The sequence below is a fragment of the Aquila chrysaetos genome, chromosome 1 (genome assembly GCF_900496995.4).
Source record: "Aquila chrysaetos chrysaetos chromosome 1, bAquChr1.4, whole genome shotgun sequence".
NCBI lineage: Eukaryota > Metazoa > Chordata > Aves > Accipitriformes > Accipitridae > Aquila > Aquila chrysaetos.
Window position 1 is genome coordinate 58,363,946 of NC_044004.1, and position 13,814 is coordinate 58,377,759.

The 13,814-nt window shown below is 35.5% G+C and overlaps 1 protein-coding gene across 8 annotated transcripts in view; it reads left to right on the forward strand.

The window, feature by feature from the left end:
* Nucleotides 1-10,225, forward strand: part of SGMS2 (sphingomyelin synthase 2) — an 80,748-nt gene extending 70,523 nt beyond the window's left edge. For all 8 annotated transcript variants that reach the window (XM_030012559.2, XM_030012552.2, XM_030012579.2 and 5 more), the window contains 2 exons: nt 1,244-1,410; nt 2,258-10,225. In XM_030012559.2, coding sequence (XP_029868419.1) covers nt 1,244-1,410; nt 2,258-2,461 — 371 coding nt within the window. In that variant the 3' untranslated portion in view covers nt 2,462-10,225. The remainder of the gene's footprint in view (nt 1-1,243; nt 1,411-2,257) is intronic.
* The last annotated feature ends 3,589 nt before the right edge of the window (nt 10,226-13,814 follow it).

A 13,814-nucleotide genomic window follows, 5' to 3' on the forward strand; every position in this document is an offset into this window, starting at 1 on the left:
ATAGTCTGCTGATTCTTAGGCCTAGGTCCTTCTTGTAAAGTGAACATTACTGGGTTTTTTTGCTCTGCACTTCTCTTCCTTTCATCCTTTGCTGCTTCTTCATTTATTCCCCTGCACTTCAGCTTTTTTGCCCAGAATAGTTACTTACATTTTTAGCCTTGGTATGTCTGTCTTGCTTGGGGCTGTTTTCATCAACTTCTTGAGATGACTTGGCTCCTTGTAATTTTTTTATTTTTTTTTAAATTGGCAGATACAGATTTTTCTGTGGTGTTTTGGGGAGAGTTGAGAGAATTTACTGTTTTGACACTTGCACCAAAATTTAAGTCATCCTACAGTAACTCTTTTGCACAGGCCTCTCAAACTACTACTGGGTAGGCTTGTTAAGATCAGTAACTTTTCTGCTGGTATTGTGTGAAAGTAAAGGCTGACCATTGCCCCACAAGGCAAGGGGTGCCAAAACCTCCCACTGTGAGTGAAATGAAGCCCATTAGCGTGTCAGAAGTTATGAATGGTTGTTGTCATACCGAAGGCATTTTTCAATGGGGAAAGAAGGGCAGGGGAACTTTTCCACTAAAGTGGCTTAAATGCATTTTGAAGAATAGCTTTGCTCCCATTTGTTAATCTTTAATGAAAGGGTATAAATTCACATACTGTACTTCCTGGTACAGTGTATTCTGTTTCATAGAACAGAGGTCTCATGCAAAGTAGTTAAAATGTAGGAATTAAAATAAGGGTGTCTTTTCCTGTATAATCTGTGATCTCTGCTCAGTTTGTATCAATGCTAGACATTTTACTTGAGTGTAAGTTTACTTGAGCATAGACTGTAAACAGAGCAGAGATTCAGAGCAGTCAAGTAAAATAATCAAGTGTATGTCTTGCCTCAATTCTGTCTCTTCTCTTGCACCCCTTATCCTAGAAGTGATTTAATTAGAAAACTAACTTAATTTGACTAGAAAATGGGTGATGGTGCTGTCTGTTTTTAACTGCAAGCTCATCTTGGGCTCATTTTACAAAGTAAGAACACCTCAGTAAGTTTGCATGATTCTTTAGTCTTGTTTTCTGTGTCAAAACAGGGTTCTTGTACCAGTGTGGTATATATGAGTTACATTTTAAAATTTAGTACCCTTAATTAAATCACCTTTTTTTTTTATCTTTTCCCCTTCGCTTTGTGGATTGCTATAATAAAGTATATGGCTTTTTTGTGTGTTTTTTTTTTTTCCCCTGTCACCTCCCTATTTCACAGATTCACCACGTCATTTCTGGTGGTATCACTTAATCTGCTGGCTAATGAGTGCTGCTGGCATAATTTGTATCCTTGTTGCTCATGAACACTATACTGTAGACGTCATCATTGCTTACTATATCACCACACGGCTTTTTTGGTGGTACCACTCAATGGCTAATGAAAAGGTGAGTGGCAAATACCTTTAGAATCAATGTATAGCTTGCATTTGTTAATACTGCTGAAAGGTCAAAATTAGTTCTTAATTTTGAAATAAAAATAGAGGTTCCATACTGAAGTTTAAACAAATTGGGAAAGGAGTTTCACTTTACTGTGGATTAAGTAAATATTTAATGGATTAAGATGTTCTTTTTTGATCTGTGCCTGTTATGAAGTTATTTCAAAATTTATTTTTTTATAAAGTTTTTTAAAATTGCTGTTATTTTGGCTTAAAGACTTTTTTTTAAACTTCAGAAAAACTTTATTGCTGTAGTGGATGTATGGAATAGCCCTTGTTTATCTAAGCTTATGAGTAAACAGTAGTTTAGTAATAAAGTATCTGACCAACCTAAATTACCTTGACCATCCTAAAATTCTAGTGACAGTTCTGTAAATGTCACTAGAAGTACATTGTTCAGAAGGTAACTGCTGCAGTTGTTTCAAGAACACTTTCAAATAGGAGCATAGTTCTCAAGCCATTTTAATCTGGTTTTCAGCTATTAGTCATCAATGGAAACATGACATGCCCAAAAGGACTCACAGTGAAAGACTTGAGCACACTGTCTCCCTAAATTTTGTAAAGCCACAAAGCATCCCTTTGTGTAAAAGGTGCTCAGACTGTAGTATACATTTGGACTCTGATGTATACGCTATCTCAATATCCTGGTTTTTTGTAGGCTAAATGCACCTCGTCTTTGCAGAAATGCATGCAAATAATTGCATTTTTGTAGTTGTCTTGACTCAACATAGTTGATTATAATGATTTAAACTGATTGTCTGTTTCCTTTTTCTCTTTACCTACTTGTGCCATTACAGACTTTAAAGGTCTCTTCGCAGACAAATTTTCTCTCTCGAGCATGGTGGTATCCAATATTTTATTTCTTTGAGAAGAATGTGCAAGGCTCTGTTCCTTGCAGCTTTTCCTGGCCGATATCGTGGCCTCCCAGCTGCTTCAAATCTTCATGCAAAAAGTATTCACGGGTTCAGAAGATGGGAGAGGACAATGAAAAATCTACCTGAAGAAAAGAAGGAAAGCATCTGCTCTGTTTTTTTACCAAAACATTAATGCTGTAACCAAAGCTCTTAAGAGGACTACACTGTAACTGAAGAAGTGGACCAAGCTTCTGTGCAATTGATTGGAAAGACAATTGTAGACAAACATATTGCCATTTCATATGTTTTCCTATCATCAGGCTGTACAGACCTATTCTACTCTTCAGTGCTAATAGAATGCACCACTGATGGGATTTTTTTATTAAAGAAAAAATGGAGCAGGACTTTGCTTTACTAATGAGATAGAGGCCAAAGACCACACTAGCACTTTCATTACTAACTATCACTCATCCACAGAAGCACCCAAAAATCTCATCTTCAGAGTTCTGGAGTGCGTAAGGGCAAAAACATGCTAAAATGTAAAGGCATGATATCGGCATATTTGAGGCATATAAAAAAAATAACACAATTGTAGGAAGTGGTTTGTTGCATTATTCTTGCTAATGAAGGTAAGGCCTTTGCGTGACTGGTACAGCTGGAAGCAAGTCTTGACTTTTTTTACACTCTGTGGGTATGAATATCTTATGACCCTAAAATACTACTTACCACCATTATCTCCCATATATTCTACTATATACCAATTTTTACATTTTTTATTAGTAATTTTATATTTAAAACGTTGTGCTACCTGATGACTTTGCAAATGAGGAATAGCTGCTAACATCAGAGCTCAAGGAGCCTAAAACTTTATTTTTAAAAAAGGACATGGTTTCAAAGTCTAAATCTTTAATTGCAGTTTGGCCTTGTGTATATAGCTATACAGTGCCTATCAGTGTATGTACATGCATATACACACAAAAGCACATACTGTTGTGTAGTTAAACACATATTAAAACTACTTACTAGAAAGAGTGATCATACTGTTCTTAATTCAGGCAAAAGTCCTACAGATCTTACCTGCTTGAGGAATGCAAGGCCAGGTCCAAAATGGGGCTATAATTAAAATAAACATTTTAATTTTAGTAGCTCTCTCTTGCTGAAACTATGTAGCAAATTTGTTTGGGAGCCATAGTTCTGCATTGACTTTCCTTTTTACCTATTGGCGTGTTTCTGTGACTTCAAAAAAACCAAAAAAGTGCCAAGGTGAATACCTACAACAGTAGCATTTCTCCAATTATTACCTAAACCCATTTCATATTAAATGACACTGTGGTAGAACTTGCACGCAGATTCTTTTTTTCCCAGGGTTTCGTGCAACTGACATGGCTTTAAGCAAGTTGGCTGAGAATGTGGGAAATTACCATGGCAAACATGTAACAAAACCACAGATTAATTAGCTACCTGGTTCTTGTTGGGTTTTATTGTTTTGTATTGTTGGGAAAGCAAAGTAGAAAATTAGCATACCATGTTTAACCATTTATGTTCTGTAATAATTTCTGCAATTAACTCAATTTTATTTTCAAATCTTCAGTAAAACCTGATAGCAAAGATAAAACTGCATTAAGTGTTGAAGTGATACTAATATAAAGGAAATGCTGCTTATTTTAAGAATGTTTTGAACTGAGTGACAAGTGTGAACATAGTTTAAACAATAACAACTTGTTTTTAAGAAGTCCAGTTAAAGTTACAAAATGCAATATGGAGTATTCAAATATGATTTTTTTTCAGTTAAGGGGATCAGTTGCTATGAGTTGTACATAAGAATATTATTAACGTGCATTTCAAATATTTTTTGTGCATTATCAAAGTAATACAATAAACAATGTTCCTTATAATATATCCTTGGTAAAACTTAGCTAAGAAAGAAATTCTGCTGATGTTTGGTTTTGTTATTTAAAATAAGCTTCTTGGACTTTTATAACACACCCCTGGAAGTTGTGTGTGTGTGTGGGCATACCTATGTTTCCATTTGCTTGCTCCTGGCAGACCTTGAGCAGCTAAAAAGCCAGTATCAAAACACTTATATGAAAGTCCTTTTTCTGTATCATATAAATGAATCTGTTCGATGTCAGTCTGTAAATCTCCCAAGATACTTGTTACATCAATACTACTTCATAGAGCATAATATCTTTTTTTGAAGCTGAATTCTAAGCTTTGTGATATCTTAAATATGGTCATGTTAAGCCACTTGTAGTAATATTATCTTTTAGAAATTGTGAATTAATTTCATTAGTGGTAACCGTGTCTTGAAAATAACATGAAAAGCATTCCAGTAAGGAGCTTAAACAGTGGGTTTCATCTGGTGGCTGAATAATAAATACTTTGATAGTCTAGGTAGCTAATTGTCTGCCTAACCACCACCATGTCTCAGTGGGATTTCTGCAATGTATCTGCAACGTAGAATTTCTTCATGCAGGATGAGGTGTTTGGTTTTTTACACTTATTCCTGTTTTTGAAAGGAAAAAATATGAAAGTGATGATTGAGGCAAGAAAAGATTATGCTTTTGTTGGGAGGTGAGAGCTTTCCTTCTACTTCTGAATTTGATAGAATCTTCTATTGTAATACAAAAGGAAGGTTTAAATGGCAGCCCTAGCTCAAAATACTTGATTCCTGTTCTGGCTCGGCCCTCCCTTAAGTGCTTAAATTTTCTCCATTGTATCAAAGCCCTCAAAATGGTGTATTTTAATTAGCAGAAAACCCCACTTCTCTACTCTCTCAATAGCTTTAAATTGCTTTTGCAAACTTGGATGGTATAGATGTTTAGGCCTATATGTAAGGTGGTGAAATGGGGTAAGTAATGGTATGTGCTAGTGCTTACTGCTACAGTAGTTTATCCAATACAAACCACAGCCAGTACATAAAAATTACTCATTTTAAGAACTTAGTGATCATTGTAGTTAAATACTATGAAGCTGAAAACATGGTTTCATCCTAAGAGGAAAAAGGATTGCAGTGGGTAAGAACAGGAGAAACTTAAGTCTTCGCTTAATTTACTGATCACTTGATTGCAGGCTTATTTGGGCTGTATATGCCCAATGTTATGCAGTATGTCACTGTAATTATCTTTTCCTGGAATTACAATAATAATCTTTCTTACAGGTGTCACATGAGCTGCACCTGTACTGTGACTATAAGTAAAATGCTTCTTTTCTCTACTGAAGAGCATTTACATGCTGAACTTCCCTGACACTTAAAAAAAAAAAAAGAAAAGGCACTACACTTTTGTACACCTGGCGTATCAGTTGACTTAGATGCTGTTGGGTGCTTTCCATTTATGAAATAACCTTTCTTAAATGCCTAACCTAAATTTAAAACTGGATTTAAAAGGTTAACTTGAGCATATAAAAAAATGTGCTGCTATGTTGTCATGCTACAGGTGCTTTATTCCTATGCCAGAAATGATTAGCATATACTTGAAACAACTGTAAATTGACATTTTTATGGTATGTGCTTAGCACTCCCATGTGGACGTAAATGGTACTAAATGTTAATCATCATAGCTATCTTTCCAAGAAAACAGCAACAGGTGGAGTAATAGCAAAAAGAGCTGTGCTAAACGTTGCTATGAACTCTAGTACTGGATTTGCTTCCCTCCTTAAAAAAAACCAACACTCCCCCCTCCCCCCCAAAAAAGGGGGGGTGGGAGAGAAGGAAGGGGGAAAAAAAAATCAAGACTGTATTTATATGTTAAAATACACTACCTTCATGTAATAGAGAAATAAAGCTCAGTAACAGAGACGCAACTGGGAAGTATTTTAGAAGATGAGAGAGAATTCTCTTAATTAGATTATGGCAAATCCACTTATCTGTGTCTTAAATCAGAATCTGTTCAAACTCTGACTTTCTCCCATCATTAGTATCTGGCTAGACAAGTTATCCTAAGTTGTTTGTTACTAACCCAAATTCCTTTTCTCATTTCAGTAGATATGAAGTATGATTTACAGTTCTAGAGACCAGATCCATTAACTTCAGTGCAAGGTGAAGTCTTTCCATTTACTTCAAATGAACTTTCCACAACTCTTTAACTTAAAAAAAACCCCCTATCTTAAAGATTCATGGGGTAACTTTAAAAACATGTCCAATCTATCAGATGTACTGGAACCATTTTTTCCTTGCTGGCAGACTTAACAGCTGTAAAGCTCCACTGTCATCTTGATATTTTTACAATGTGTGTTTTGGACTTACCTATAAGTCTTCTATAGGCACACGGGATTAGAGTGATACTGTAAGACTGCTGAATTTAAGTGTTCTGTACCAGGCATTGTAAAATCAATGTCTTAAATTCAGTTACTGAAAAAGGGGTCTTAAAAATAAATACTTCTGTTGGACACCATTTAAATGAGTGTTGCTGTTTAAGTGCACATTGGAAAAATATCCTAGCATGCCACTGAAGTAACTTTGCGTACAAGTTAGCCTTCATATGCTATTTTATGATGCTTCCTAGTGTCCAAGAAAAAAAAAAAATTGTGCTGAGAAACTGAGAATTAAGACAAAGGCTTTTGTTCTAGTATTTACAAGAAAAAGGGAGATGAAAACATTGAAGTAGATGGTGATCATATATTGCTTTTTACACAAATTGAGCTAAAACTAGACCTAACTTCTAAGTAATGTAGAATTACATTGTTTATGTGTAATAGTACTGCAAAAAATACTTATAAGGAAACAGGCAGTATTAAGCACTTCATTCTACAGTACAGATGTGTGTCTGTGCTGTGGATTGTGCTGGTTCTCATCCATAACTTACAGTATAAAAATAAAACCCAACTCAGTGAGAGATGCTTGGAGATTTTAAAATACTTAAATATGATTAGCAAACTTCCGTAAGCTGTTTCTCCAAGCTGTCACTAACAGTTTCTAAAACAAGAACAAAGTGCTGCAATGCTTAAAACATACTGAAGCTTTTTTCCAGTTGGCTCAAGTTTCCATGTATTTAACCATTTGATTAAGTCTTATTAATCTAGAAAGTAGCACATAAGAATTTCGGGCTAGGTACAGGTAACAAATATTGTAGGAACAAATTCTAGTTCTGAACTCATCTTTTATTTCAGTAGATAATCATTCCTAATAAAAGACTTAGAATGCCTGAATGATGTTTTAAGATGAAGTAATGATCTGTGCAGTCTCTAGTGTGTATCTAAAATACTGGTGTTGAGGATTCCTTCTCTCCTGGTGGAAATTAGTGCTTAAAAACTCAGGAAGATATGACTTGTTTTCAATGAAAATATGTTAATTGATAAGGGCTTGGAGTTTAGCAAATATTATGAGAAGTTTGTTTTCTGTGCCTCTCTGCTGTGGGCTAACCTTTAAGTTAAAAGATGCAACCCAGGTAGGAGGAGAGGGCAAACCAGCTCTTTCTGGAAGCAGTAATTTGTGACTTTCTGAATTCAAATTGCATTGGCTGCATGCTACAGGCAGTCTTATCCGTACGATAGTGGAAAAAAAGATGCTGTGTTATACTATTACAGTGTTCACTTTTTCAAATGATTCTGTATCGTTTGGCCCAGCCCTTCCCTTAGATGAGGAGTGAATGTTTGTGCTTTGCTTGCTGTATGGTTAGTCATAACTGGTTTTAGTTCTGGTAAATGCCAATGGAAAAAAAGTAGATCCATTGTATGCAGTGCCTAAGGTGTTTTTAAAGTCTCTATGCATGGGTTTCTTCTAGCAGAAATACTCTTCTTTCAAGCTATGCCTATACAATATTAATTTCAGCTCTTGTATTTGCCCTCTGCATAATAAGGTCTTTAGGAAGTTAGCATTTGTGAAACTGCAAAGACTTATTACAGAAGAATCTCTTTTGTGCCAATTGAGATTGATTTTCACAAAACAACTTTGCTGAAATGTGTTTGAAGGTAACTTTTTTTTTTTTTAAGAAAAAGTGGTCAGAAACTAGTCTGAGGTACAGGCATCTTGAGCAGCTGGTGACCCAGGCACTATGCACATGTGTGTGGAGAGGGGTCTCTGTGGCATAGGCAATATTGGGTGCAGTATACAGAGGCTTCTCTGGGAAGATAAACTAGGTTGTACTCTACACATTAGGCTGTAAGCCATCTTTCCTTGTTCTTTTGAGCTTCTTTCAGACTGAGGGCACAGCACCAAAGATGGCAATCTCTAAAAAGTGTAGTGAAGATCACTTACTAAACCAGAAAACTATGAAAGGGGCTGAAAAGGCAGACCACTGTGACTTCAAGTATGTGAATTGCATTTAAAATGAGTGGGTCTGTTCACTTTTTAATTTTTTTTTTTTAATTAGAGATGGCAGGAGTGCTGAGAATAATATACTCCCTGCTTACTTTTACCTCTACCAATGAAGTGTTTGTACACAGACCTTAAAAAATATTGTTAAACTCCAACCCCTCTTCCATTTTGAGTACCTTGTTATTAGTGCTTTGTTACTTCTGTAAAAACTGGTTTTGCGTTCCACTTTTTTCATAGCTTGTTGCTGCTCAAAATGCTGCTTACACTTTAGCCTCGGTGGCTTTGGGCTCCTGTCTTACTTTATCTGCTTCTGTTAACTGCCTTTTCTAAATGGCTCAATACAGAAGAGTAGGATTAATGTTTGAGAAGGCTCCAAAATTAACACTAAAGCCAAAAGGTGTTCTTGTCAGACACATCTTTGCACAATTTGAGACTCTGAAATTATTTTCAAGTATAAAACCTAACATCCTAGGGCATAGTTTTTATCTCAGGAATCAATTCTTACTCTTTAAATGTTTAGTACATTCATTTGTGTTTATTTTTCTGATTCAGGAGAGCATGTGTGAGATGTGAAAAAGATAAATTCTGGCAGTTTTGTGAGGTCAGGGTCACACCAAGGAACCTGAAAATAAAACAGGAAAGAATGGTTTGACGGCTGCGGTTCTCATGCTTTCCATGTGACTTTGAGGAGAACTCTAAAGACTTCTGTAAAAACTGTATAGGATGTCACTTTTAACTGCAACATGCTTTCATCCTCATTGGCTGACAGTTTTTCTTGCGTGATTTCTCCTAGGTCGAATCCGCAGCTTTATACATTAATTGGAGCTGTATATCCAACCTGGGAAAAACTAGGCAAGAAAAGCTGTTGGCTGCTGAGGAACCTTAGATGGTAATATAGGAATGCTGTAATGTTTGCATGATGAGGAGCTAATACATGGCCTTTTTGGTTTTTTAATAGCTTTAGGGTCCAGTTCTGCAATTGCTGTACAGCATAACGTTACAGTAACAAATGATACTACTTAGAGACCTTCTGTGCTGCAGTTTGTACTGATGTTTGCAAACTGGACCTCATTTCTACATAAATTGTTCATAAATAGCAAGAGTTGGCTTTTATGTTGCAAAACTTTCAGGATGACGTTTTCTAGCACTTCAGCTATTTCTGTTAAGTGGATGCCAACTGAGTGTTGTGGTTTGCTGCATACTGTGAGATACTAGAGTTGTGATTTGTAAGACATTGCAATATGTGTTCACTCTGTAAAAAAAAAAAACAACCTATTGCACTAGCTGTACTTTAAAAAAAAAAGCAATAATGTGAGCATCTTGTAGCTTTTATCTCTAAAGGTGCTATCTGTCATGATCACTTGCACTGTTGACCATGAATTTGGTAAAAATATGTTAAAGAAATTGTCTTATGTGGTTTACTCAGCACATACAAGTTGAAACTTTTTATGGTCAGCCTGTGTACTAACAAATGCAATACTTTGTTGGACTACTTACTACCATACACATCCTTAAAAATCAAAAACCTATGTCCATTTATGGTGCTAATGATCTCTCAAAAAATACCAGGAGCTCATACTCTATTCTTACCCATGAACATTAAGGAAAGCTGTTGTGACACCTTTTCAATAAAGCATAATTTCTGTACTTTTTAAGCCTGTTCCAAATGCTTTTTATATAAATAAGACCCCTTTCTATTTCTGTTTTATATAAAAACTGCAAAATATTATAGTAGGTATTTTTAATGCAGGAAAACGTTAGGAGTGTATATGGGTCTAGACTACATGTCCAAGATTAAATTTTCATACATGCTTAGGATAGCTAATTTTCTGAAACTTGGTCTAAAATACAAGAATTGTATTGGGTAGGATTAAGACATAGGGTAATATTTAAAAAAAAAAAAATTCTCTGGCTTCATCATCATTGTTTTGAAGCCTTGGAGACAGAGAGAGGATGTGAAATGGACAAAACTGTATTAGAAGAACACTGATTATGCAGTATAGATCCATCTTTTGCTGAAACTTCTGAAAAACAAACTTGTGAAGAGCATGACCGTGTAACCATATCTAAAGAACAGAAGTGGAACTTGACATAATTATCAAGGGAATTCATAGTAGGACATTATAAAAACACGCGAAAGAGCCTTAAACTACAATTGTTTAGGTTGTGGAACAGCAAAGTAATTTTCTAACTTTGTTTCAAAGCTTCAGAAGCAACCTTCTCTTAAGATGAAAAACTACCTTGTGCCTTCTGTTGCAGAAAATATTGTTGCCTCCCCACCCCCTGCCCCCCATTATGATTTTATGTTGCAGATAATGAAGGACAGTGCACTTGAAAAATCTTTTCAAGAGGCATCTTTGGGCAGCAGTACCTATACTTTCTCTCCATGGAGAATACAAAGCCTTTTGCTGTTGTTAAAGGCCCCTTACTTATCAACTTGCAGTTGTAAAAGTATCTGCCTGTAACATGTTTGGAAATCCTACTATAGTCAACTCTGAAATAAGTATGATGCTCTTAATGGATATGCACATGTGAACGTGCAGAGTGGGTGCCATGTCCAGGTACACACTGGCAAGTGAGCAGGGTGCATGTACAAGGGTACAGTCTGGAACAGTGTGGCACGCTTCCTCTGCTCTGAAGTAGTTGCACCCTGAGGTTTTGGTTACTAAACCGCTATCTTTCATATACTGGAGTAAGTTCTCTTGAATCACTTGCACCTAGTACTTCAAGAAATATAATGGGTTTCTCTAAGATCTATTTTATGGAACTTCTGTGTCTGTGCAAAGAATATTCCAGGTCTAGAGTAACTTAATTTAAAGCAGAAAAACCCCCACTATCTAGGATAAAAGCAGGGCTGGCTGGCTGGGTTTTTTGTTGAGTGAAGATGGATAGTCTAGTAACAGTAGCCTGTATTGTGTCTTGCTACTTGTCTCAGGCTTGCTTTAACAGTAGGATACTTGGAAGAGCTAAAGGCAGAACAAAGTCATCCGTAACAGTCCTAAGCCACATTGAAATACAACTTTTCTATCTCTTAATTATTAGATGCTTCAGAGAAAACAGGTTGTCTTTTTTAATTTACTGAAAAAGTCCAATATTTACAGAAATATTAAGAGATAAATGGCTGCATGTTTAAATGCCCTGCAGAAACGAAACCTTTGTGATCATGTGACACTCACTTGACTGAGAGCAGATTTTTAGTGTTAGCATCTGCTGTGAGTTATAGAAACATGTTTGTCAGTGCACTAGTCTCAGAACTTTCAAATATTTTCAATATTCTTTTTGACAAGGAGAGCATTTTTTGTGAATAAAGTGCCTGTGGAAATAAAAATCCAAAAGATGCCTGCAAGCTTAAATAAAGCATATAAAAACACAGCCTGTACTTGAAGAGAATGCTTGCTAACTCAACAACTGTATAGAATAACTGGTCAACAGTCGTAAGAGTTGATAGGATTCAAAGGCTAAGATAAAGTTTGAGAAAGGAGAGTATTATATTGCTTTTGAGAGTGTACTGTGTTAATTAAAATTCCAATGTTTCTGCTTGGGCCTTAACTTTGTAACTTGGTTATCTTTAAAGAAAAATGAGTTAATTTGAACTATTCTTTTTGGTTTTGGTTTTTTTTGTGGGTTTTTTGTTTGGTTGGTTGGGTGGGGTTTTTGGAAAACGCTCATTTTAATGACAGTCTTTACTCTGGTGGGGTGTTTTCTTTGCTTGTTACATGGAGGTTTTTTACCTGTTAAAAGTAGAGTCACTAAATGCTTTGATTACTCAATTTAGGGCAAAAGAGTTTGAGGCATGGATTTTCCTTAAGTGCAGAATTAAAGGGGGTGGCTTTTATTACACTGATACTAGGACTGAGGAGGAATGATTTCCAAGGAAAGCATTATAGTGCTAAAACTTGTATACATAGTTATTTGGGGTATGCAGAATGTTAGTAAAATACTTGGTTATATTTTGCTGTTAATTTTACACTTTACAAAGAGGCTATTGGTTCTAATTTTAATTGGAAAAACTGACTTCAATGTTGCAACAACTTCTATTATTTTTAAGTAGAAACATCCATTTAATGACACTTCAGAGCAAAGTTCACATTTGATCAGTAAATTCACTTAAAACTATGAAAGTAGTTTCAATTTTATCAAAAATAATGTGAAATTTAATCTCTAGGCAACCTAGAATTGGCCATATGCCACTGAAACCAATCTTTCAACTGCATATGGAGGCAAGGAGAGAATTTATCTAGTGCTACTTCTCAACTAGACTGAGAAGGAAGTGAGGCTAGATTACTCCCCTATAAAGAAAACAGGCAAAACCAGTAATGTGTTTCAGCTGTGCTGTGAATAACTTAGCTGCTTATTTTCAGACTGCAGAACTTAAACTTTCCTTGAGACTCAGATTTAAAATGTCTTTGGTTCAGATAAATTTTCACTTGTGTTTTTCTCTATTTTTCTAATAGATGCATTTTATTGGTGTACATTGTAATTAACCACTGAATTTCTGCAAAATATGGAAAAAAAAAAAGCTGCATTCTGTTCTGCCAATTTAAATCTGTGATCTTAGGTTTTTATACTTTGTTTAATCCATGGCTAGTAAAATATCCATTCGCTGTTTATATTAGATTAAAGAGACATTGCATCCAGTTGCCTTAATTGCTTGCAGGAAAACTGACCTTGACCATTTGAAGCTTTATGTATTTCTAAAATTCCTGTAACTTCTGTATAATTGCAATAAAACCTTTTTAATATAGTCTAGCCACTATTTTAAGAGCCACTTGTCACTCTCTTTATTGAATGTTCAACTATTTTAAAAAAAGCCAACACCCTTTTTAATGGGTAAGCACCATTTTTTCTTTGCCTTTTTTGGGGGGGACTGGTCACTTTAGAGGTGGTGTACTTGTCTTTTGCCCACAGTGCTTTTTTCTTTTCTTTTTTTTTTTTTTTTTTTTTTTTTTTTTTTTAGTGAGGGTATATCAAGAGTGCTTACTAAAATCGTTGATGCTGTAGCAAATGGTTTGGAAGACTATGCAGTAGTGTTTTTCAACATCTAATTACCTTTGTAGGAATTAAATTTTGGGTTGTTGATCAGCTGGAGAAAGTGCACTAAGGTGTACTTCAAAAGGATGGGGGAGTTACCCTGAAAACCAGGTAGGGGTGTTTGGTGGTGTGTGCTGGTTTTGTGTTTTCTTTCTCTCTCTCTCCCTTTTTTTTTTTTTTTTTTTTAATGGGGACGAGTAAGAACTAAAACCC